Below are 27,612 nucleotides of genomic sequence, written 5' to 3'. Positions count from 1 at the left end.
ATTACACTTCTTCGTCCACTTGCTATAAGAACATAAATGAAAGCTCTAGATATTAAAGTAATATGCAGCTTCTGTATTGAGTTTCAACACCTTTATCAAATTGATATGTTGTGTTAAAGGATGACTGAATCAGCAATGCTGTGTACAACCTGGGCTTGGTTACTTTGGAAGTATTTCTGTGCCCAAGCATTCAGAAGAAAACATGACTACGTTTCAGAAGCTCTGAAGGAGGCTTTGTTGCACATTTCTTGCTGGCATCATGGAAGTGGTGTTTACAAGGGTAAATATTTTTTCTTGTGATTACTGTATACCAGAAGTAACTCCATGCCCACAACTGTTTCAATATCAAAGACAAAGCCATTGAAAATAAACTTAGTAACTTAATCATCATTTTTTTAATATTCTTTGCTGACACAAATGTAGATGCTTAAGTGCTTCCAAGGAAATATAAATCAACTTATTTAGAACTATTTTATAATTCTGCATATCATTTGGATAAGTACAGTGTATGAATGACCAAAAGTGCTACATCAGGACTCCAACGGCATAATATACAGAACATCTGTAGCAAAGCACAGAAAAATTATTAGACTTCTAAAAAGGTTGGAAAGGACATGATTCTCAGGGCCCTGCTACTCAATATATTTGTTTGGAAAGTTATAAGAAAAGTGAGGCATATGAATTGTGTTGCCATTTCATCCAGTACTTGGTTCCCTATTGCTACTGCACAAAACAACAAAGTTGGAACCTGGTAAGCTTCTTAACGGTGCAGCAAAAAAACAATATTGTTACAAAGCAAAAGTCACCATTGACAAAGAAGAAAATAATTAGTTAACAGTAAATTAATTACAAAATAGAAGAAATATTTAATATATTTCGGCTAGTAAATCTGTGGTTTATTTACAGCAAGTGCTGTAAAATGGTTAAATTAGATATGATATTAAAAAGGCACAACTTTCCCTTTCTTAAATACACTGTAAACGTCAGATCTTTATGCATGCAGAAACATTGCACTTTACAAAATTTTTACCTTTAAAAAAGAGACTGTATTACAATTTTTCCTGCCAAAATATATTTCTTTCAAAAAATACTTTTCTCCAAATTCCTTTTGACCTTAGAATATATCCCTTTTCATCTCTGATACATATCTGTATTTTTGTCCTTCCAAAACCTTCATGAAGCTTTTCTTTAGTGTATAGCAACATACAGGACACCAAGCCTGCTAAAATAATTTTTAAAGCCAGCAAAACATGAGGAGGAAAGTTTAAGGCAAAGTTCATCTTTGAGGATCACTTCTTGTGAAAAAGAAGGGATTTGGTCATTCCTGTTGTGACTTCTGGCAACTGATCATTGATGATTTCCACCAGCATATCTGGGAATTCAATCTTTAGAGCTTTTGATTCCACAAACGTGTAGAAGCAGAACTGGAGCAGCCCGCCAACCAGCTGGAAGGGAAGGATGTACTTGGTTAGAAACATGTTTCTACAGATGCGATATAATCCTTACAAGCAAGCTAATAATTGCCGGTTGGCCTCAAAATCCCAGGTAAATCACTCGTGGTCATTCAGCACACCATCCCATTGTGCTTAGTAACTCCTACATTATTTTTATTACTACAGTAAGGGCCCATGGACTGCACAGGAGCTTCAGTACGGTAGCCCCAGTTGATGTGAAGGAAATGAATCCCTCCAGGAAGGTCTATAAACAGTATTGGGACAATAAAAGTTAAAGGTGATAATACGTGTAAGAAAGGCAAAGTGGGAGGGTTCTTGGCCTCCATCATTAGGTTGACAGCAGCTTAAAGTGCTCCAATGTTGATACATGTCACTGGGCTGGAAGGCCCCAATGGTGCAAGCTAGCTGATGTAGGGTGAAGCTTTGCCCCTCTATTTATTTTTCTTCTTGTTTGCACAGCTCCCCTCTCTCCTTGCAGACTGAGAGATCATACAGTTAATCTGCTCCCAACACGTAACGGCGACTGCTAATGAAGAACTGCAAGGTTAAATCACACTGCTCTAAAAAGAGCTCAGCACTTCAGTAAATGGCATTGGGCAATTTTAAAATTGATATCACACCTATAAAGCTTCCATCTTCAGTTTTGTAAATAAATCACAATGTTTTCACAAGACAAAACCACAGCCAATTTTGATGTTGGCTGCTGTGTACAGATCAGGTTACCCAGCACTTTTGTGCTGTGCATTCAGAGAGTATTCAGACCTCTTTTAATAATAATAATAATGGATGGGATTTATATAGCGCCTTTCTAATACTCAAGGCGCTTTACATCTTTTAGGTGGCACGACTGATGTTGCAGCGGCTTCTGCAGTCCGTCTGTCTTTTTTTTATTTTTTGTCCCGTTGAGTGTATACTTTGTAGTGTTTTTTTAATTGTTTTTAACTGTGTATGTATGTGTGTGTGTGGTGGGGACTTTTAAATCTCTTCCCTGCACCGGAGACCCGACCTTTTCCCTGTCGGGTCTCCGTTGTCGTTGGGGCCTAGCACCGTGGAGCAGCCTCCAACGATCTGGGGGCTCCAGTCGTGGAGCTGCGGACCTACCATCGTGGAGCTGGCCGGCTTCGGAGCGTGGAGAGCTGTGGTGGCACGCTGCTGCGGCCTGACTCTGGAGCTTCGGAGGCTCTAGCCACAGGCCCGGTGGACAGTGACATCGGGAGCTCGCGGGTCCCTGGTGGTCCCTGGTAGCAACGGCTACTTCTCCCACCCGAATTGTGGGGTTGAAGGCGACCCGGAGCGGGGTCTTACATCGCCCGACATGGCTTTAACGGCCACGGGACTTGCCAGCGCCCGCCGGGGGCTCCAACATCAAGACTCGGGCAGGGCCTTACATTGCCCGGCATGGCCTTAATGGCCGCGGGACTTGCCATCGCCCGCCGGGGGCTTTGACATCGGGAGAAGAATGGAGAGCAGGGGAGATAGAAGACTTTGCCTTCCATCACAGTGAGGAGGTGATTCACTGTGATGGATGTTTGTGTAAATTGTGTTGGTGTGTGTCTTGGTTCTTTTCTTGTTGTATGACTGTAGAAACCCAAAATTCGTTTGAACTTCATTTGAGGCTCAAATGACAATAAACGGTATTGTATTGTATTGTCTAAAAAATTAAAGTCTAAACATTTGTCTAATTGTCTAAAAAATCAATGATCTGGATGATGGTGTGGTAAATTGGATTAGTAAGTATGCAAATGATACTAAGAGAGGTGGTGTTGTGGATAATGAAGTAGATTACAGAGAGATTTAGGCCATTTGGAAGAGTGGGCTGAAAGATGGCAGATGGAGTTTAATGCTGATAAGTGTGAGGTGCTACATCTTGGCAGGACAAATCAAAATAGGACGTACATGGTAAATGGTAGGGAATTGAGGAATGCAGTTGAACAGAGGGATCTAGGAATAACTGCATAGTTCCCTGAAGGTGGAATCTCATGTAGATAGGGTGGTAAAGAAAGCTTTTGGTGTGCTGGCCTTTATAAATCAGAGCATTGAGTATAGAAGTTGGGATGTAATGTTAAAATTGTACAAGGCAATGGTGAGGCCAATTCTGGAGTATGGTGTACAAATTATAGGAAAGATGTCAACAAAATAGAGAGAGTACAGAGGAGATTTACTAGAATGTTGCCTAGGTTTCAGCAACTAAGTTACAGAGAAAGGTTGAACAAGTTAGGTCTTTATTCTTTGGAGCGCAGAAGGTTAAGGGGGGACTTGATAGAGGTCTTTAAAATGATGAGAGGGATAGACAGAGTTGCCGTGGATAAGCTTTTCCCATTGAGAGTAGGGAAGATTCAAACAAGAGGACATGATTTGAGAATTAAGGGACAAAAGTTTAGGGGTAACATGAGGGGGAACTTCTTTACTCAGAGAGTGGTAGCTGTGTGGAATGAGCTTCCAGTGGAAGTGGTGAGGCAGATTCGATGTTATCATTTAAAAATAAATTGGATAGGTATATGGACGGGAAAGGAATGGAGGGTTATGGTCTGAGTGCAGGTAGATGGGACTAGGTGAGAGTAAGTGTTCGGCACGGACTAGAAGGGCCGAGATGGCCTGTTTCCGTGCTGTAATTGTTATATGGTTATTCAAACCCCTTCGCTTTTTCCACATTTTTACATCGCAGCCTTATTTTAAAATGGATTAAATTCTTTTTTTTTTATCATCAATCTACCCCAGAATATACATAATACCCCAGAATGAAGCGAAAACAGGTTTAGAAATGTTTGCAAAGTAATTAAAAATAAATAACCGAAATATCACATTTACATAAATCTTCAGACCCTTTTCTATGACACTCAAAATTGAGCTTAGGTTCATCCTGTTTCCATTGATTATACTTGAGATGTTTCTACAACTTGATTGGAGTCCACCAGTGGTAAATTAAATTGATTGGATATGATTTGGAAAGGCACACACCTGTCTATATAAGGTCCCACAGTTGACAGTGCATGTCTGAGCAAAAACCAAGCCATTGAAGACACAGATCTGGGGAAGGGTATAAAACAATTTCTGCAGCATTGCAGGTCCCGAAGAGCACAGCGTCACGTCTGGAGGAAACCAGGCACTGCTCATCATTTGGCCAATATCATACCTACAGTGAGGCATGATGTGGGGATGTTTTTCAGCGGCAGGAATTGGGAGACTAGTCAGGATCGAGGGAAAGATGAACGGATCAAAGTACAGAGAGATCCTTGATGAAAACCTGCTCCAGTGTTCTGGACCTCAGACTGGGGCGGAGGTTCACCTTCCAACAGGGCAACAACCCTAAGCACACAGCCAAGACAACGCAGGAGTGGCTTTGTGACAAGTCTGTGAATGTCCTTGAGAGGCCCAGCCAGAGCCCGGACTTGAACCCGATTGAAGATCTCTGGAGGGACCTGAAAATAGCTGTGCATCGATGCTCCCCATCCAACCTGACAGAGCTTGAGAGGATCTGCAGAGAAGAACGGGAGAAGTTACCCAAGTACAGGTGTGCCAAGCTTGTAGCATCATACCCAAGAAGACTTGAGGCTGTAATCGCTGTAATTTCAGTTATTTCTTTTTAATTACATTGCAAACATTTCTAAACACCTGTTTTCGTTTTTTTATTATCGGATATTGTGTGTAGATTGATGATTAAAAAAAAGAATTTAATCCATTTTAGAATAAGGTTGTATCGTAACAAAATGTGGAAAAAGTGAAGGGGTCTGAATACTTTCTGAATGTACTGTAGATCCTTTATTACCACTCCTGGAAATGCAGATCTTTTTCTCTCATGTTTCAGAAAACCTGGAGCTCTCTCTCAGTTTCTTATGAGCCGAAGGACTAATAATCACAATCAATTAACAAATATATATCCAAGTGCTGGGGTGGAAAGCTACTAATAGCTAATTAAATTGTCCTCAAACTGTGTCATTGGGAATAGCCAGAGAAATGTAGCAACTCAGCACCTGGGTTTTGCACTGCGTCAAGGAAACTTTAAACATCAGATGTAAGATGTACCAGAGACACAGAACACACTCAGTCTCACTGCTCCTCCACCTATGTGTCAGCATTCCATTGACACTGTGCAATGACCCAAGGCTGTTACAATCATCCTATTCTTCAACGGGACACATCTTGCGGCACAATTACATTTGCAACTCAGCAGCTATTTGGAGCGTGAGTTAATTTTTGATTTAAGGAAATCTTCTACCGTGATTTCCCCAAACTAGTGACGGAACTTTTCCATAAACAAATTATTTTCAGCTGGTTGAGTCATTTCTCCAATGTTTCTGATGAAGGTCCAGGAAGAAATCGTAAAATCCATGTGGAAATTCCTGCTAAACTTGCCTTGTGGATTTTGGGCAGTCACAAAGAATTGTAAATGCTGGGTTTAAAAAAACAACACACTAATGGGCCTGTCCCACTTAGGCGACTGCCAGGGACTAGTTTTAATAGAATTCAACTACGACACCTGGCAACAACCTACCACAGCATCTACGACAACCTACGACAGCAAAAATTGTCGCTACTGTCGCCAAAATATTTTCAACATTTTGAAAATTTTGCAGCAGTCGCCTGTAGTTGTCCAAAAAATGGCCTAAGTGGAACAGGCCCTTAAATGTTGGAGTAACTCAGCAGTAGGGCAACGTCAACATGGACAGGGGACGTTTTTGCTTGAGGCCCTGCTTCAGACTTCAAGAGACTTCCTCCAGAGATGCTGCCTGACTGGCTGAGTTAAGGGCATGCGACTCCAAGCGGCAAGCGCGACCTAAAGAGCCTGTCCCACGAGCATGCGACTCGATGGGGCAAGCGCGACCTAACGTGGTCGCTTGAGCCGTACGGCCTCGCGGGGCCGGTCCCACTTCAATCGCCGGAGCCGTATGGAGTTGTGCGGAGCTGGTCCCGACATCGCGCGGGGCTCCGAAAAACTGACCGTTCAAAAATTCCGCGCGACAATGGCCTGCCGTACGCAGCATCTTGACACTGCGCACGCCCGTCAGACTTCTCTCGAACTTCACGTCACTCACTCGACATCCGCGCGGCCCCCGCTTCCGGTTTGGTCGCGCTTGCCGCATGCAGGTCGCATGCTCGTTGGACAGGACCTTTACTCCAGCACATTTGTTTTTGTTTGTCAACTTTGTGTACACATGTGTATTTCAGTCATGGTCAACAGATGATCTGCTGCAGTAGAGAGGGAGAGATTCCTGCAATCACACTTAGCTGCAGAGAATGGATTTCAGATGCAAGATGGTTTAAAGAGCCATCAGCAATGTTAAAGGACAGCATAAGCTGACCTTGTCATTAAAGACAGTTCTGAAATTGTAATGTAGTTTAGCAAGTTTGATGCATCCGTCAACAAACTAGCAGGACCCAAAGGAAACATTGGCTACCAGAGATCCAGGACCAGAGATTTCTCAGAATAATAGGAATAGTTCTGCAGAATTCCTGGACCCAGGAACAATATGGGAAGCACGGTGGTGCAGCTGGTAGAACTGCTGCCTCAGAGTATCAGAGTATTCGATCCTGACCTCAGATGCTGACTGTGGAGTTCGCACGTTCTCCCTGGGACCTCATGGATTTATATCTGGGTACTCCGGTATCCACTCGCCTCCCAAAGACGTGTGTGTTTGCAGGTTAATTGGCTGATGTAAATATGCCAAAATAATTTGTTTGCGGATGAAAATGTGGTATAACATAAAACAAATGCGAATCGGTGATCGATGATGGGTGTGGACTCGGTTCCATGCTTTATCTCTAAAGCCAAAACTAAAAAACTCAAAAGTCACGGTAGAAAGACAGAGAGGTGACTGAAATTTAATCCCCTTCCTTTCACAGAATAAATTCTTGAATTCACAAATTGCTTAAAGGGCCTGTCCCACGAGCATGCGACTGCATGCGGCAAGCGCGACCTAACGTGGTCGCTTGAGCCGTACGGCCACGTGGGGCCGGTCCCACTTCGATCGCCGGAGACGTATGGAGTTGTGCGGAGCTGGTCCCGACATCGCGCGGGGCTCCGAAAAACTAACACTGTTCAAAAATTCCGCATGGCAACGGTCTTCCGGCCCGCAGCCGCATTGAGGCCGTACGCACCGCCTCGACGGGCGTGCGCAGCATCTTGACGCCGTACGTCACGCGCGAACTTCCCGCGGACTTCGCTCGAACTTCACGTCAACTCGTACGGGATCACTCGACCTCCGCGCGGCCCCCGCTTCCGGTTTGGTCGCGCTTGCCGCATGCAGTCGCATGCTCGTGGGACAGGCCCTTTAGTGAGATATTTCATAAAAATCCAGAGGAAATTATTACATCTGGACTTTTGCAGTCAATTGTTTGAGAAAGATTCCTCTTTTAACCCCTGCTACATCATTGACTTTCCTGCAGAGAGCAGTGTGGTGGCACCAGGCCGGCAGTAAACAGTCCACACGTCAAACTATGGTGATTTTTCCCTACAGTTATATGATAAGAAAATGTTTTAGCCCCAGTTTTGTTACCATTAGCTGTCTCAAACTGTAACCACAAAACTACTTTTAATGATAGTATCGGGCTTGAAACCGAACAATCCAACCCGTTTAATTTAGGGGGTGTAGCAGTAGAATTTTGATAATAGATGTTTTTGAATTTCCTATTCCAGAAACATTCTTCCTAGATTCTTCCATTTATAGATTTGACAAGGTCATGAGAAACAATAACATTTGATATATCATTGGTTCACAACTTGTATTATTTTATTTACAGGTGTTAACTGATTCAAGAGGGAAGAAAAGCAACAAAAATCAAAACCTAACTCATTACGATTGTTACACCTAAGGTACTGGAAGAGAGAAGGTGGGAGACAGTGAGAAAGGGAGGGAAGCATGGAATGCCAACGTCCCCGGGTGTTGTACCTCTTGTGAACAGGTTCACCCACTTAGAAGCTGTCGGGACAGAAGACGTGTTTACACTGAACGGCGGACTGGCTTGCGATGCGAATAGGGCTGTTGAGCCAGAACCAAAAAGGCCTAAGGCAGGCAACGCCATTGTAGTGGGAGACTCCATTGTGAGAGGTACGGACAGGGGTTTCTGCGGCAACAGACGGGATGCGAGGATGGTGTGCTGCCTTCCTGGTGCCAGGATCCAGGATGTCACGGACAGAGTGCAGAAAATCCTCAAGGGCGAAGGTGAACATCCGGAAGTGGTAGTACATGTCGGCACAAACTATGTCGGAAAGAAGGGGATGAATATTCTGCAGCGTGACTTTAGAGAGCTCGGAAAAATGCTGAAAAGCAGGACCTCTAGTGTTGTTATCTCCAGTTTGCTTCCAGTTCCTCGTGCTGGCGAGAGCAGGAACAGGGCGATACGGGACCTGAACGTGTGGCTGAGGAACTGGTGCACGGGGCAGGGATTTAGATTCTTATATCACTGGGATCTGTTTTGGGGTAAGGGGGAACTGTACAAAAGGGACGGATTGCATCTTAACAGGTGTGGGACCAGCATTCTGGCAGGCAGGTTTGCCACTGCTACACGGGTGGTTTTAAACTGAATAATGGGGGTGGGGTGTCGAATGGGATAGTGGAGGATGGAGTTAAAGGGAAAGGGTTTCTTAAATGTGTGAGCGTAGAGACAGAGGGGTGTAAAATGAGGGTAGAAGCAATAGGTAGCAAGGTGAAAAGTAAAAGTGGCAGGCCGGCAAATCCAGGGCAAAAATCAAAAAGGGCCACTTTTCAGCATAATAGTATAAGGGGTAAGAGTGTTGTAAAAACAAGCCTGAAGGCTTTGTGTCTCAATGCAAGGAGCATTCGTAATAAGGTGGATGAGTTGAATGTGCAGATAGCTATTAACGACTATGATATAGTTGGGATCACGGAGACATGGCTCCAGGGTGACCAAGGCTGGGAGCTCAACATCCAGGGATATTCAATATTCAGGATGGATAGACAGAAAGGGAAAGGAGGTGGGGTAGCGTTGCTGGTTAGAGAGCAGATTAACGCAATAGAAAGGAAGGACATTAGCTTTGAGGATGTGGAATCGATATGGGTAGAGCTGCGAACCACTAAGGGGCAGAAAACGCTAGTGGAAGTTGTGTACAGGCCACCTAACAGTAGTAGTGGAGTTGGGGATGGCATCAAACAGGAAATTAGAAATGCGTGCAACAAAGGTAAAACAGTTATAATGGGTGACTTCAATCTACATATAGATTGGGTGAATCAAATTGGCAAGGGTGCTGAGGAAGAGGATTTCTTGGAATGTATGCGGGATAGTTTTCTAAACCAACATGTAGAGGAACCAACGAGAGAGCAGGCTATTCTAGACTGGGTATTGAGTAATGAGGAAGGGTTAGTTAGCAGTCTTGTTGTGCGTGGCCCCTTGGGCAAGAGTGACCATAATATGGTTGAGTTCTTCATTAGGATGAAGAGTGACATCATTAATTCAGAAACAAGGGTCCTGAACTTAAAGAAAGGTAACTTTGAGGGTATGAGATGTGAATTGGCCAAGATAGACTGGCGATTGATTCTTAATGGGTTGACGGTGGATATGCAATGGAAGGCATTTAAAGACTGCATGGATGAACTACAACAATTGTTCATCCCAGTTTGGCAAAAAAATAAATCAGGGAAGGTAGTGCATCCGTGGATAACAAGGGAAATCAGAAATAGTATCAAAACAAAAGATGAAGCGTACAAATTAGCCAGAAAAAGCAGCCTACCAGAGGACTGGGAGAAATTCAGAGACCAGCAGAGGAGGACAAAGGGCTTAATTAGGAAAGGGAAAATAGATTATGTAAGAAAACTGGCAGGGAACATAAAAACTGACTGCAAAAGCTTTTATAGATATGTGAAGAGAAAAAGATTAGTTAAAACAAATGTAGGTCCCTTGCAGTCAGAAACGGGTGAATTGATCATGGGGAACAAGGACATTGCAGACCAATTGAATAACTACTTTGGTTCTGTCTTCACTAAGGAAGACATAAATAATCTGCCGGAAATAGCAGGGGACCGGGGGTCAAATGAGATGGAGGAACTGAGTGAAATCCAGGTTAGCCGGGAAGTGGTGTTAGGTAAATTGAATGGATTAAAGGCCGATAAATCCCCAAGGCCAGATAGGCTGCATCCTAGAGTACTTAAGGAAGTAGCCCCAGAAATAGTGGATGCATTAGTGATAATTTTTCAAAACTAAAGATTCTGGAGTAGTTCCTGAGGATTGGAGGGTAGCTAATGCAACACCACTTTTTAAAAAGGGAGGGAAAGAGAAAACGGGGAATTACAGACCAGTTAGTCTAACGTCGGTAGTGGGGAAACTGCTAGAATCAGTTATTAAAGATGGGATAGCAGCACATTTGGAAAGTGGTGAAATCATTGGACAAAGTCAGCATGGATTTATGAAGGGTAAATCATGTCTGACGAATCTTATAGAATTTTTCGAGGATGTAACTTAGAGTGGATAGGGGAGAACCAGTGGATGTGTTATATCTGGACTTTCAGAAGGCTTTCGACAAGGTCCAACATAAGAGATTAGTATACAAACTTAAAGCATACGGTATTGGGGGTTCAGTATTGATGTGGATAGAGAACTGGCTGGCAGACAGGAAGCAAAGAGTAGGAGTAAACGGGTCCTTTTCACAATGGCAGGCAGTGACTAGTGGGGTACCACAAGGCTTAGTTCTGGGACCCCAGCTATTTACGATATATATTAATGATTTGGACGAGGGAATTTAATGCAACATCTCCAAGTTTGCGGATGACACGAAGCTGGGGGGCAGTGTTAGCTGTGAGGAGGATGCTAGGAAGCTGCAAGGTGACTTGGATAGGCTGGGTGAGTGGGCAAATGCATGGCAGATGCAGTATAATGTGGATAAATGCGAGGTTATCCACTTTGGTGGTAAAAACAGGAAAGTAGATTATTATCTGAATGGTGGCCGATTAGGAAAGGGGGAGATGCAACGAGACCTGGGTGTCATGGTACACCAGTCATTAAAAGTAGGCATGCAGGTGCAGCAGGCAGTGAAGAAGGCGAATGGTATGTTAGCATTCATAGCAAAAGGATTTGAGTATAGGAGCAGGGAGGTTCTACTACAGTTGTACAGGGTCTTGGTGAGACCACACCTGGAGTATTGCGTACAGTTTTGGTCTCCTAATCTGAGGAAAGACATTCTTGCCATAGAGGGAGTACAGAGAAGGTTCACCAGACTGATTCCTGGGATGTCAGGACTTTCATATGAAGAAAGACTGGATAGACTCGGTTTGTACTCGCTAGAATTTAGAAGATTGAGGGGGGATCTTATAGAAACGTACAAAATTCTTAAGGGGTTGGACAGACTAGATGCAGGAAGATTGTTCCCGATGTTGGGGAAGTCCAGAACAAGGGGTAACAGTTTAAGGATAAAGGTTGAAATCTTTTAGGACCGAGATGAGGAAAACTTTTTTCACACAGAGAGTGGTGAATCTGTGGAATTCTCTCCCGCAGAAGGTAGTTGAGGCCAGTTCATTGGCTATATTTAAGAGGGAGTTAGATGTGGCCCTTGTGGCTAAAGGGATCAGGGGGTATGGAGAGAAGGCAGGTACAGGATACTGAGTTGGATGATCAGCCATGATCATATTGAATGGCGGTGCAGGCTCGAAGGGCCGAATGGCCTACTCCTGCACCTATTATCTATGTTTCTATGTTTCTATTATGGAATGGCAGCCATCGCACATCATTGTCTACTATTAGCTCATGTGGCAGAAGCTGCTACTGTTAATGGGAATTGCTAATTATAACATTTACTAACAGACACTACAAACTACGGAGATTATTTTTGAATTGAAATCACACTGCATAATACTAATAACCAAGTGATTTGATAAAATGGTAGCTGGAGGATTTCATACAAACACAATTAGCGGAAGGTTTCTGATATACAAAATGGCCTATTTCAATCTTGCTGTCGGCTTAATCTAGTTTTAGTAAAGGATCAGTGCGATTTTGACCAGGGTATTTATGATGTGTCTGTGGTTGTACTCTGCTGACTTGATCGTGGGTTCATCTGACTGAAACACTTCAATACGTCAGTGCATTTATGTAGAGGTTTTAACTGAAAAGTTTTCAAAATGGGAAATAATGTCAATTTATTAGAATATGATCAGTAGAGTACATTGAAAAAGACATTTCGTGTTGAGGTCAAAGCGTTTTTATTTGTGTAAAAGTCAATTTTATATTGAATCTTGAATTTTATTTTTGTATGCTGTTTCATACTTGCTTTTTATTTTTTAGTCTGTTCGAAATAAAGGATTTATTATTGTTATTATTATTATTATAATCCACTTTTCTAGAAGCCCTTTTAACAACAGATGTGCCAATAATTTTGAGGATTCATTGATTTAACTTTAAGATCCTTTCCCCATCTTTATGTGCAAACATTATTCTATATACTTAAATCATTACAGGTGCATCCAATGAGTTTGCAACTGTTATTGCTACGGGGTGTATGGGGTCAGTGGAAGAGGCACAAACTCCATAACAATCAAGAGAACAGTGAAATGCCACAATCACACAGTGTTCATTGACTTACCTCATGCATACAGTCTAGGACTTTGGTCAACTGATAAAACCGTTGCCAGTTTTGTCCGGTGTTATTTTCATTTCTTGCTATAACTCGTCTCAGCTCCTTGATATAATTCATCCGCATCTCGTCAAATGAAGCTTGACTTTGCAGGCCGTCTTTTGGAACTGCAACACAAGAAAGAACAGATTCTGTCAATTACGGTAATCACTGGTTTTGTTCTTTTAACCAAAAAAACTACTTAAAATCCATCTCAGTTTTACCAAACCGTGCACTGAATTTCGACCAACCTTATATGGCATACAAGGAATTTTTATACTGTGATGGAACAAACTCAAGTTCACACCCGTCATTGATCAGAGTACATTTTCTAGCCGGGCGTGTTTACTTAGACAGTGCTTTCTGTTACATGGCACAGGATTCGTGGCAACTTGCCATCCATGTCCATTCAGCTTTGCAAGGAGGCATACAACATTTAACAAATCTGCAATAGGACAAAGACAGCATTTCCAAATATGTTCTAATGGTCTCTTAACTACCAAAGTAATTTATAAAAGCTGCCCTCCTAAGTTTATTTAGATTTGGAAGCTTTTCCAGGATTTTATGTCCTTCCACACATAGAAGGGCACCATGGATGTAATCCAAGAGTCATTCTACAGAAAGTATAACTGAACTTTGCGTGAAGTTGATGTACAAAGAATTCCAAGCATGTAACAGCAAAACACTTAGATGTATTGGCAGAAAACCTCAGTGACAAAATTAGTTTGTGACATGTATAGCTTTGGTCAGATCACATTTGTAGTATTGTGTTTATTCTCGTCACCGCATTACATGGACATGGAGACTTTGGAGGGGATGCAGCATAGGTTCGACAAACTTGAGGTTTTTTTCTGCAGCTTTAGAGGCTGAGGGACAATCTGATATAAGTACATATAGTCAGGGGAGGCACAGATAGAGTCTTTATCCCAGGGTGAAAATGTTAAATAGTGAAGGGCATAGCTTTGGAGAGGGACAGAGGTTTAAGGGAGACTTGCAAGACAGATCTTTATGTGGAGCGTGTTAGGTTCCTAGATATACCACGAGGACAAGTGGTGGAAGCAGATCTGATAGTAACGTTTATGAGGCATTTCAACAGACATACGGACGGGGTCAAGGGAAGAGCGTTCACGTCACGGCCCTGTTTCCACCAATATTTCCACCACTACGCACAAGAAGCACAAGAAGCGCAAGACGCCATTGTATGCAGATGCCGAGAAGTGTCTCAGCTCTGGCTGAACAATTTCTATTCTTGTGATGTGGACTCGATAAGAAGAACGGGCATATGACAGGCAGGGAACAGAATACAGAACATGTACAGGTAATTTACAGTTTAAATTGGCATCAATGCCAACAGACATAGTGGGCTGAAGGGCCTTTTCCAGTGCGATAGTGTTCTATGTGTCCATCCTTTTCATTTGTCAATTTGAACCTGGCATCTTGCCTTGTTTCATTTTCCTTTCTTGGTGGTGCTCTTGTGCATTAAATGTTGTAATGTACAAATCCCTCGTTCAACAACCACTCTTTTGCATGTCAGTGATGGACTATTCCACCAATCACTAAAGTAAGCCCAACCCTAAACTCATTGTTTCTGGGAATCTCATCGTTTCAGCATTCTCACAACACTCACTACTCTCTGGGAAGGTTCACCGTGCTGTGGTCATGAATGGGATTAGCCTCTTCCTCCACAGGCCAGTGAGCTTGAAACAAACATTCTGCGCCAACTATTGTCACAGCAAGTTAGCTGATGTGTCAGGGATGTCAAATTCTGGGCACAGTAGTCTGCGTCTTAGTGGAAGGTTTCTCACCATCTTGAAGCCAAGAGCGGCACTTGCAAATGCTTGAGGAAGACAGCCTTATAAACTAAAACTGGTATCACTGCCGCCAGTAAAACTGTGAAAGATGGAGATAGACTTTATTTGCATTAATCCTATTACCAAGCAGTGCCTTGGACTGCCAGCTCATAATGACAGTTCAAACACTGGCCAAAATTCCAGCATGAGAGTTGGAACTTTTACACAACACAATGGTCTCACATCCAGTGGGCATTGCACACCATTTGTTCCTTGGCTGAGCTTCACTCATTACAGAGTCCAGCAATGAATCTGGACCTAGCAGAGATCGCCCGGCATTATCAATGGGGATTGAAGAGCAACATTATTTCTTGTTGTTAATATGCTCAATTACTTGAGGAATTGAAAATATGTAAAACATATCTAGTTCATTTTAAACAGTTTTCTAGTTTCTGAATGTTTGAAAACTACTTACATGTTTTAGAACTATTTTAAAACCGTGGCAACTGAAGTCCAAACTTTGCTGCCTGTCAAAAGGTTCCAGAATTTAATGGGCAGGGCTTGGTCTGTCATTATGGCAATTGAGGTCCTGCTGCTATTGAGGACAGTATCATTCAACTCCAGGGCAGCCTGCTCTGCACTGGCTGAGATGAGATGAGACGAGATGAGAGGTGACCATTGGCATCAAATACATATGATAGCCCTTGGCAGTTAAATCCAGCCCAATATTTCTGAAATGGTAACAACTTATAGAATATAGCATAGAAGTTGGGAGGTCATGTTGCAGTTACATAGGACATTGTCCAGGCTGCATTTGGAGTATTGTATTCAGTTCTGGGCACCATGTTCTAGGAAAGGATGGTGGGTGTATGGAACGAGCTGCCAGAGGAGGTAGTTGAGGCAGGTACTAATGCAGTGTTTAAGAAATATTTAGAGAGATACATGGGTAGGACAGGTTGGACGGATATGGACCGAACGCTGGCTGGTGGGACAAATGTAGATGGGACATGTTAGTCGGTGTGGGCAAGTTGGGCTGAAAAGCCTGTTTCCAAGATGTACAACTTTGACTATATAACTTGTCTTTTAGAGTGTATGGATATCTTTTAAGGATAGATAATATGAGTACATAATAAAATCATGATTAGTGTAGCCTGAATCTCTTGCTTGTTTTAAGAAAATTATGTGGGGATAATCAGTAATCAGAATAACTAATATGGATTACTAACCAGATTAAAAAATAGTTGATTATTACTTCTGAATCTATGGTTTGCTATTCTTTGATCCATTCTGAAATGACTGGCAAACTTCTTTAATTTGCCTAATGTTTTACAATATGATCTTGCATTCAGTATTGGTCTATTGGCAGAACAACAGGTTCAATAGTGTTCTGCGCATTTGTTAAACCTGCACAACTACAAATAACCTTTTTTCATTTCTGAGATGGGATCTCCTCACTGAACTTGCTGGCAGTTCCCTGATATACTTTGCCATGATGTCAATTGTTGTTTCATTGTGAACTGGATACTTGTAATTCCGTGTCTGTGGTTTATTACACTCTTCCAGCCCGGGATTCAAATTTGGACTCTATTTTATCTGTACTTGCTGACATATTACACAGCAATATGCAGAACAGATTGAAAAAATGTGTTCAATCTGTTTTGAAAGATTGAACACAGAAAATGTTCAATTTTCTGACAGACAGAAAAAAGTCTCTGGAACCCTGGTGCCTGTTTACTGCCTGGTCCCAACAGTTAAAATACTTTGTAATGCCCCTGTCCCTCTTAGGAAACCTGAACGGAAACCTCTAGAGACTTTGCACCCCACCCAAGGTTTCCGTGCGGTTCCCAGAGGTTTTTGTCAGTCTCCCTACCTGCTTCCACTACCTGCAACCTCCGGCAACCACCTGCAACCTCCGGGAACCGCACGGAAACCTTGGGTGGGGCGCAAAGTCTCCAGAGGTTTCCGTTCAGGTTTCCTAAGTGGGACAGGGGCATAACTCTCCGCCTTAAAAATACCTGTCGTCTTGGCCTCCACAGCCGTCTGTGGCAATGAATTCCACAGATTCACCACCCTCTGACTAAAGAAATTCCTCCTCATCTCCTTTCTAAAGGTACATCCTTTTATTCTGAGGCTATGACCTCTGGTCCCAGACTCTCCCACTAGTGGAAACATCCTCTCCACATCCACTCTATCCAGGCCTTTCACTATTTGGCAAGTTTCAATGAGATCATCCCTCATCCTTCTAAACTCCAATGAGTACAGAGCCAGTGCCGTCTGATGCTCATTACATGTTATCCCGCTCATTCCTGGGATCATTCTCGTAAATCTCCACTGGACCCTCTCCAATACCAGCACATCTTTCCTCAGATATGGTGCCCAAAACTGTTCACAATACTCCAAATGTGGTCAGACCATGCTTTATAAACCCATAGCATTACACCCGTTTTTATATTTAGTCTTCTCAAAATAAGTGCATACACCTTCTTTACTACCGATTCGACTTGAAATGAACATTTTGGGAATCCTGCAGCAGCACTCCCAAGTCATTATGCACCTCCAATTTCTGAATCCTCCCCCCATTTGGAAAATAGTCTATGCCTTTATTCGTACTACCAAAATGCATGACTCCACACTTTGCTATGCTGTATTCCATCTGACACTTCTCAGACCACTCTCCCAACCCACCCAAGTCATTCTGCAGACTCCCTGCTTTCTCTACACTACCTGCCCCACCACCTATCTTGGTATCATCTGCAAACTTGGTAAACATCGGTAACCTGGGTACTCTACTCAATTTTCTGGAAACATGACCCGCTGAATTCTTCCATAAATTTGCTATTTGCTCAGGATTCCAGTAGCGGCACTTTCTTGTGTCCTTTCTAACTAGTATTTGTACTCTGACTTTTATTGATAGAAAATACAGACCTCTTCCCCATTGGGAGTAATGCTGTTCAAGATGATAAGCAAGTGAAATTCATCAAGGAGAAATCACCAGAGCCCAAGACTAAAGCACAGATATAAGCTGAGCTGCTACACTTTATCAAGCATGACAACTGGAGCATCCTTGCCAAGATGTTCCATGCAAGCTCCAACTTGACGACAGTGTTGGCGTTAGTATTTTTCTGCAATTTCATAACAGTGGTGGAAAATAAATCACCAACTTACACTAGATGCACAAGTAAAAGCATCATCATAATTAAAGGCTAAGAGCCTAATATGGAAGTTTCAAACCAGCCAAACCACAACAATGTTTCCAGCATTTTCTGTTTATTTCAGATTTTCTTCCTCTTGTTATATTTTGATTTTGCAAAAACAAACCACTTGTTTGGCCTAAGTATATAATTGTAAAGCACCTGGCCAATCCACAAAGAAGAAAGCACACGCCCAGAATGTCAACACATTATTGATTGGGAAATACAGGTTCTTCTTGAAGATAATCTTCCCTTTCTGGCCAAGTGTACATAACAGTCATTTAATCATCTTGCTGGCAACCAAGGAAGAACTCATTCAACAATATGGATGAAATCCGCTGTCTTTTGCTGCCAATGAGTTTAATGTAGATCGATCTGTCAGTATTGTCTACATACATAGTTTACATTTTCAGAAAATTCATTCCTGCAGCTATCATTACCTGAGACCAGCAGAGCAATAAGGCCCTGGTCCATGTCACTCTCGTGTGCAAGAGAACGCTTGATTAGCCATGAAAATATGGCCATGTAGTGATCAAGGCTTACAGAATTCTTCTTCTTAACCAACCTCTGTGGCTACATCTAGAGAAGAACATTAGCAACTAAGTCACATGCCAATAACACAAAAATGTTGCTCAACTTTCAGTACCATACCATTGATTCAGAAACTAATGGGGAAGGATATATACTGAAAATGAATAGTGTATCTGCATAGTGATCTTTGATTCCACCCTCTCCCTTGAGCCTCACATCCGCCATGTCATTAAAACCTCCTTCTTTCACCTCCGCAACATCGCTAAAATCAGACCCTCTCTCACACCTCCCGCTGCTGAAAGACTCATCCATGCCTTCATCTCCGCCCGACTGGACTACTGCAACTCACTTCTCCTTGGCATCAGCTCCACCTACATCAACCGACTCCAACTGGTCCAGAACGCAGCCGCCCGACTCATCACCCACACCAAATCCTGGCATCACATCACTCCAGTCCTCAAACAACTTCACTGGCTTCCCATCTCCCACCGGATCACCTACAAAATCCTGGTCCTCACCTACAAAGCCCTCCACCATCTGGCCCCCCCCATATCTCACTGACCTCCTCTCCCCCTACCAACCCTCACGGTCCCTCAGATCCACATCAGCCGGTCTCCTCTCCATCCACAAATCCAACCTCCGCAGTTTTGGGAACAGAGCCTTCTCCACGGCAGCTCCCAGGCTCTGGAACTCCCTCCCCCAACTGATCCGCAATTCCGTGTCCCTCACCATCTTCCAGTCCCGCCTCAAGACCCATCTCTTCACCTCTGCCTATCCTTAGCCCCACGTCCCCCTCCCTTTTCATCTGTGCTTGAATTGCCTCATATTGTGTTTTGAATTGAATTCTGTCTTTAATTTGTGTACTAGTCATGTCTCTACTATTTATTTCATTCCGCTTACATGTTTTTCCTCTACTTGCTAAATTTTTGTAAGGTGTCCTTGAGACTCTTGAAAGGCGCCCATAAATAAAATGTATTATTATTATTATTATCTCTTCTGATACCTGCCATAAGTCTCACTAGTCAATATGCTCATCACTTTGGTGTAAAACTAGCCACGCTCATTTACTCTATTTCAAGTCATTGCTATTCAAAACTTTGCTGGCTTAGTTAAACATTTTGCACAGGAAACTTGCAACTATTCCTGGTATGCTAGACTGTTCCTGAATCATAGTGCCATGATTTCTCAATATCTAGAAATGAGGGTGATTACAAAAATTGATGAACAATGACTGGTTCCACCATCGAGTGGATCTACAGCAGGTGCTGCCTCAAAAAGGCAGCCACCATCATGATTGTTTAATGTTTGTTTCTTGTTATCTATTGAGTACTGTATTAACAAACTTGTTGTGCTGCTGCAAGCAAGGATTTCCTTGGCACATTTCAGTTCATATGACAATAATTGATTCTTAAAATGCATGGGATTAACAGTGACATGGTGACATGGCTTCAGAACTGGCTTAGTGATAGAAGACTGAGGGTTGTGGTGGAAAGACAAATATTCAGACTGGACATCTGTGACCAGTGGGGTTCTACAGGGATCTGTCTGTGCTGGGACCTCTGCTGTTTGAGATAAATATAAATGACTTAGCTGGAAACATAGACGGGTTGGTTAGTGAGTTTTCAGGTGGCGACAAAATTGCTGGGGTTGCGGACGGTGAGGAAGGCTGTCAAAGTATAAATCAACTACATCGACATCACCGGGTGGCGCCAGCAACGGCTGCCTCGCTAACAGTCTGTCTGTCCCTTCCTTCTTTGTTGTTTTAATAGTATATGTTAGATGTATGTTTCTAGTGTTCTTTGGTAATCTTTAGCTTGTTTTATGTGGGGGGTGTGGCGGGGGGGGGGGGGGTGGGGGAAACTTTTTTAAATCTCTTACGGAGATGCAATTATTTTCCGTATGGTATCTCCGTTCGCACTGCGGCCTAACATCGAGTATGTGGCGGCCTTTGCTGGAGACCGACTTCGGGAGCTCCAACTGCGGACTTTAACATCGCGGAGCTTGCGATCCCTTTGCCAGGGATCGACCTCTGCCGTCCCCTACGGACGTTAACATCGTGGAGCTCGCGGTCTCTGTTTAGACCGAAGTCGCAGATGCTTCGATCGCCCCGATGCGGGAGCTTCCATCGCCCCGACCGTGGGAGAGTAAGAGGAAGAAGATTAGACTTTATTGCCTTCCATCACAGTGAGGAATGTGGAGAATCCGCTGTGGTGGATGTTTATGTTAACTTCTATGTAGTTGTGTGTCTTGTTGCTTTTCTTTTAGTTTGGCTGTCTGGTAATTCACGTATCACTTTACCTTAATTGGTACACGTGACAATAAAATACTTCTGAAACCACAGAAATGGACAGAGAAATGGAAGATGGAGTTTATTCTGAGCACGTGTGAGATGTTGCACTTTGGGACGTCAACTACGGGGAAAATATACAATTAATGGCATGACCCTGATGTACACAGGGATCTTGGGGTCCCAGTCCCTAACTCCATGAAAGTGCCAACACAAGTAGTTAGATTGGTAAAGAAGGCATATGGAAAGCTTGCTTTCATGCTGTTGATCAGAGCATTGACTCTACGAGTCAGGAAGTCACAATGCAGCTTTATAGGACTTGATAAAGCCAAAAGAGATTAGAAAAAGTAGTGGACTCTGCCTGGTTCATCACAGGTATGACCTCCACACCATTGAAGAGATCTATAGGAGACGCTGCCTAAATCATGGCTTGGCTAATAAATAAATGAACCCCACCGTTCAAGAAAGTTACATTTTTATTTCCAGTCGTTATTGAATGAACTAGAGCTCCCACTCCTCTCGATACTCTGCCTTGCCATTCACCCCGGCTTAGACAAATGTAAATCTGCACAAGGTTGAGGTAAGGATAGGATTAATGTCTGGATGTGATGGCTGCCACGATTAATCTACTCTGATTGTGCCACCTGAGAATATTCATAAACCATGCTCCACCAAGAAAGATTTCAGAGTTATTATTGGTCAGAAGGCCTGGCCCAGGATATCTTAGAGGAATTCAACATGTACATTCTACAAGAAGCACAGTTTTGCTCAGTTACAAAAGACACAGAAACCGTAAGCAGAAATGATCCATTCCAATTCCATAATATTGGAATAAAGAATTGCTGATGCTTGTCAGAAAATTGATACTAGGGGCGCCCGTATTGATGGCAGCCTCTGCCTACAGTCTATCAGTTTTTTCTATCTTTTTTTTATTGTAGTCTGTCTTAATAGTTTGTTTTGGAGGTTTCTTTAGTTTTTCTATGTGGGGGAGGGGGGTAGGGTAAGGGGGAAACTGTTTCCCAGTCACTTCCTGGCGAGGATGCGATTATTCTCCGCGTCGCGTCCTCGCCCCCCGGCCTCGAAGCCTACCAACTGGATCGGCGCGGCCTTTCCTGCCGGGGACCGGGCCACAGCTTCAGCAGCGGCGGCGCAGCACTGGATTCATCGTGGAGCGGGCGATGCTTTACCTGGATCGCCTTTTGAAGCTCAGGAGTGTTGGGCCCGCTGCTTCAACATCGCGGAGCTGTGGTTCGCGGAGCTCCCAGTGCGGGCGGCGCTGACTTCGGCGTCGAGGAGTCCTGGGATCCCTTTGCCGGGGGCCGCGGCGTGGTTCTCCGCCCGGCACGGCCTGTGGACTTCGGGAGCCACGGACTCCGGTAGGAAGTGGCCGACTCGGAGCTCCAAGCCACTGAGGTTGTTCTCCCGGTCCGGCGTCGGAGTTCCATCATCGGGCCTGAACATCGGGCCGCCCGTAGCGGCGACTGCGCAGGGCTCGGGAGGCCCCGACCACGGGTGAACATCAAAGATCAGAGGAAGATGACTGAACCTTTTGTGCTTCCCCTCACAATGGGAAACTTTGGTTCTGTTGTGTGGGGATGTTCCTATGGCTGTATGGTGACCACACATTTCACTGTGCCAACTAGCACATGTGACAAATAAATGTATCTATCTTGAAACCAATTAGTTGAATCAATTTAATTATTTTAGTTTATTGTCACGTGTACCAAGGTACAGTGAACAACTTTTTATTGCGAGCTAACCAACATAGATCTGCATTTACCTGCGACTGCTCTGAATAAATTTCTAAACAAAATTAGCCTTTAATATTAATTTGCTGAAAAATTCACGTTATTTTTGTTTTATTTTACACATTCTCTGTCACCTAGTTCATGATTCCCTCCATCAGATCTTCATGCAATATTTTCTATTCAAAGGACAACAATTTCACCTTCACCATTCTATCCACATAATTAAAGTTCTTCATCTCTAGAATCATTTTGGTAAACTTGTCTGCACTCTCCCCAAAGCTTTTGCAACTTTCCTAAAGAAGTGGTCACAATGCTCCAGAATCTAACTAGTGTTTTATAAATGATGCACGACAATGCTGAGAACTATATTCTGCATTCTGCATCTTTCCCTTTATTCTATCTATTGCACTTGATCTGATCTGATTGATGTGTATGCAAAACTATGCTTTTCATTGTACCTCAGTACACGTGACAATAATGAACCTAACCCTGAGCCTAAATGTCCGTTACTACTTCCTTTCTCTATGCTTCTTATTTATAAAGCCTAGAACCCCATATTTTTTAACCACTTTCAGAAACCGCTTTGCTTCACTTTGGTGCTCATTATTACATGCACCAAGATACAGTGAAAAGCTATTTGTTGCATGCTAACCAACATATACCCACATATACCTGCAACTGCTCTGAATACATTTCCAAGTAAAGGCAACATTATATTGTCCATGGTACACAAAAAAGCTGGAGAAACTCAGCGGGTGCAGCAGCATCTATGGAGCGAAGGAAATAGGCAACGTTTCTGGCCCAAACCCTTCTTCAGACTGATGGGGGGTGGGCCATGTCCAGTATGTCTCATTGGCTTAACCACAACTGACAACATGCTCGTGTCACTGAAAGTGATTTAAAATGATTTCCATACAAATGTGCTTTCAAATGCGTAAAATTAATTGATCATGTTCCTTCTCTCTGTGAACATTATATGTACTAAATATAACTAACCTTTCCTGCAGCTTCCGATTATTTTCTTCGAAAACTGAAGTATCAAATTTAAAGTCTTCTGCTTCTTCTCAGTTATTTTGTAAAGTAAGCGACTAGTAGCATTCATCCTCATCTATCAGTGAGTTCACTTACAGAGGTAAGATAATTTCTAGGAAATCTGCTCTATTTTTCACACTATTCCAGCCGGCGAAGGAAACTGATCAGATCACATATTTACAATTAATACTTTATTTGGTTTCTTATTTCCAATCTTCCCAATGGTTCCACTCCTAGTTATTTTAGGCTCATTTACCTGTTGCTAAGTCCTTCTCTTTGTGACACACTCATTGTCGAGATATTATGGTAAACAATGTTACCAATGTTACCAATGTTACCATTGTTTAAACAGAAAGATTTTGAGTGCACCTGATGAAACCGTCAACCTAATTCAGATTTCTAATAATTCTTTGGTATGTCTGGTTCTCGTTGCTATTTCCCTTGGGTAAAGAACGTACATATACTCGAGATGAGTGTTGCGATAACTCAGTTACTAAAACATGAATATCAACCGTCAGCATCAAACACCAGTAAATAACTATTTATTTGCAGTGTTAAATAGAATAAGGATAAATATAGAGCTTACCTGTGCCAAGCAGGAGAAGGACTTTCATGCACAGGAACTCCTCTTGAGTTAACTGTAAACGTACAAATTCAATGCTGATGCTTTGCATCCCTTGACACAGCTCATACATTGCTGACCGCTGCATCCGCTGCCTGTTTAAAAACAGAGTGAAACGTGGCAGAATTGTCACTGACTGGACTTCATCATAAATCCTGACTGATTTTTAAATGTACTATACCATCAAACCCACTTTAATGCAAATTGAACAGAGAGTAATAATAAAATAAAATTAGCTAGAGGAGCACAGGAAATCTAAAATATTAATTCACGTTGAAAACTTATTGATCGTGGATTTATATGAAATTGAGAATTCAGATGATATCCTAAGCCTGGGATATGAATCTGGGCCCATACACACCTGCATCAGCTATGATTTATTTTCATAATGTCATTAGTTCTTTATTGCTTTTCCCCAGATCAGAGAGTTCAGACACAAAATGCTGGAGTAACTCAGCGGGACAGGCAGCGTCTCTGGTGAGAAGGAATGGGTGACATTTAGGGTCGAGATCCCACTTCAGACCTCCAAGCCTGGCATTGTGACTGTAAGTACTGGACAGGGGCCCATGCAAACATCAACATGAAACCCAATCTGGGGTGGCCAAGTCCTGGCCTTCCAGAGCGTGCAGAACCAGAGGGAAGAGCAAATCTAAAGAGCGAAAGATTTACAGGCTGAAAATGTTTATGAGTGAAACAAATCTGTCATCTAAATTTTTGGGATATCAATAAAAAATTGGAAAACAAACTGCTGGGTGAAAATATTTTTCTCACAGTCTGTTCAGTCCAGCTTCACAGGGTGACACTGAACTGAGTTCTACTTAGTTGCTCTTATATGTTCTTCCGATTTATTTTCCATTCCACATAAACAAGTTCCACATCACTCAAACTGACACTCTGTTTCTTAACAAACAATGGCAGGAACAATTGATTGATTGCTCTTCGTCTGATTTACATGCCTTGGGAAATTAGAACAAGCTGAGAAATGTATAATGTCAGAAATATGATGTCAATGACCAGTTTTGGAACTTCACCAAAATGAAGTATCAATCAACAAATGTTATATCAGACCAATCTACAATACAATGTCTTGTATTCTGGAATTATACACCATGAGATCAGAGCTCCAAAAAATGAAAACACGTGGCACTTGTTTCAGGCCTTAATGTGCATATTTACCAGTGTAGTTCCTTTAATATTGCGGAATGTTTATTTAATTCTGCTGGTGTAAATATCTTAGTTCAAATGAAACATATGAACACGAGAGATGTTCAGTTGAATTTAGAGATACTGTTGTATATGATCATTCCCTCTTACAAGGTGAAGTATGTAAGCGGGTTGAAAGGGGGTTATGTCAGAGGAGAGAGAGAATTTGGAGAGCTTTCTTTACATTATTGTCAATGAATTAAATGTATAGACTATATCTGCAGATCAAACAGGGATAGCATAAAACAAAGACAGCAAAATTAATCATGTAATCTTTATCAATGTTACAAGGTAATCATCATATTTTTATAATAAAACTATTATGAATACATCTCTCTATAACTAATATTTCAAATCTTTTTCTGTCCTTTCACCTGAGTCCACCTCCCATAATTTTGCTTGACCATCTTTTTTGATGTCTTGTTTCAACACACTTTACCCTTCCTTATCTCTGTGTCTCCTTCTCCCCTGAGTCTGAAGGAGGGTCTCGACCCGAATCGTCACCCATTCCTTCTATCCAGAGATGCTGCCTGTCCCGCTGAGTTACTCCAGATTTTGTGTCTACCCCATTATCTCTCTCAGCCTCCCATACGCTCTTATCGTCCTCTTTGATTCTGACTCCGAAACAAAAGAACCGATTTTCATCTCCCTGCTATCCTGTTGAAGCATAAAATCACGGTAAGAGATACACTATTACACAGGAAATTAATCCACCAATATTAATGTCATTTTTTCCACTTGCTCTGTTTTTGGTTGTCTAAATGGCTACGGCCACGTTCAAATGGCTACGGCCAACATCAAAAGAACATTTATCATTGGGACCTGCTGGATCCATTAATAAGGAGACCGTAGGACATTAGTAAAGTTATCAGACACAGCCAATATTGTTTTGTAAGTCATATTTTGTGGATTTCTTTGAGCAAATAACAAGCTTAGTGGATAACGGTAACCAGTAGCAGTACATATGAAATAGAAGATGTAGATCAGTTGTCCCCTCCTGTCTGGTTCATCATTCAAAGAGATCGGGTCTAATATTTTATCTTGTCATGATTTGAGTATAGGAGCAGGGAGGTTCTACTGCAGTTGTACAGGGTCTTGGTGAGACCACACCTGGAGTATTGCGTACAGTTTTGGTCTCCTAATCTGAGGAAGGACATTCTTGCCATAGAGGGAGTACAGAGAAGGTTCACCAGACTGATTCCTGGAATGTCAGGACTTTCATATGAAGAAAGACTGGGTAGACTCGGCTTGTACTCGCTAGAATTTAGAAGATTGAGGGGGGATCTTATGGATACTTACAAAATTATTAAGGGGTTGGACAGGCTAGATGCAGGAAGATTGTTGGGGAAGTCCAGAATAAGGGGTCACAGTTTAAGGATAAAGGGGAAATCTTTTAGGACTGAGATGAGAAAATCATTTTTTACACAGAGAGTGGTGAATCTCTGGAACTCCCTGTCACAGAAGGTAGTTGAGGTCAGTTCATTGGCTATATTTAAGAGGGAGTTAGATGTGGCCCTTGTGGCTTATGGAGAGAAAGCAAGTACAGGATACTGAGTTGGATGATCAGCCATGATCATATTGAATGGCAGTGCAGGCTCGAAGGGCCGAATGGCCTACTCCTGCACCTATTTTCTATATTTCTATGTTTCTATCTCAATTCTAAATATCTGCATCCCCTTTTCCCTTAAAATGTTTCTCTGCAACTGCTTTCTATCAATCTTTCAATCTTTCAATCACTGCCTTCAATATCGTCAGTGAATGAAAATACAAAATTCCACCTTCCTGCTGGGTGTCATTTTTTCTTACATCTTTGTCCTGAATAACTGCCCTCTTGCTCATCGTCCATAAGAACTTCTAAAGTCAACATCATTGCCTCAATTGGCTTACAGTCTCCACACATAAAAAACTTGTCATCGCACAAATTGATTTGGTGAACCTTCACTGCATTCCCTCAATTGCAAATCTACAAATATTTGTAATCCAAACAGTTCACAAGGTGGAAACGCAGCAACCCAGCCATGTATTTAGATAAAAACACAGGGCAACGAAGGGCATTGGTAATTAAACCAGGGCGTTTAACTCATTCAAATCTCTCTACAAAATGCAATGATATTGCCACTAACAAAGATCCCCCACCAGAGAAGATGTCAGGAGCCAGCAGACCCACCCATGGACATCGTTCGTACATATGTGTGAT

The 27,612-nt window shown here is 42.5% G+C and overlaps 1 protein-coding gene across 3 annotated transcripts in view; it reads right to left on the bottom strand.

Annotated features, from left to right (window-relative positions):
• Window positions 1–372: 372 nt before the first annotated feature.
• The window catches only part of nr3c2 (nuclear receptor subfamily 3 group C member 2), a 264,566-nt gene continuing 237,326 nt past the window's right edge, over window positions 373–27,612 (bottom strand). For 2 of the 3 annotated variants that reach the window (XM_033017777.1, XM_033017769.1), the window contains exons 7-9: window positions 24,177–24,307; window positions 12,982–13,139; window positions 380–1,445 (exon numbers count right to left, since the gene is read on the bottom strand). In XM_033017777.1, the coding sequence (XP_032873668.1) occupies window positions 1,290–1,445; window positions 12,982–13,139; window positions 24,177–24,307 (445 nt within the window). In that variant the 3' untranslated portion in view covers window positions 380–1,289. Of the gene's footprint in view, window positions 1,446–12,981; window positions 13,140–24,176; window positions 24,308–27,612 lie in introns of all 3 variants that reach the window. The other variant, XM_033017761.1, reaches the window with a different exon arrangement.

The sequence above is a fragment of the Amblyraja radiata genome, chromosome 1 (assembly GCF_010909765.2).
Source record: "Amblyraja radiata isolate CabotCenter1 chromosome 1, sAmbRad1.1.pri, whole genome shotgun sequence".
NCBI lineage: Eukaryota > Metazoa > Chordata > Chondrichthyes > Rajiformes > Rajidae > Amblyraja > Amblyraja radiata.
This window is presented reverse-complemented; position numbering and strand designations above follow the sequence as displayed.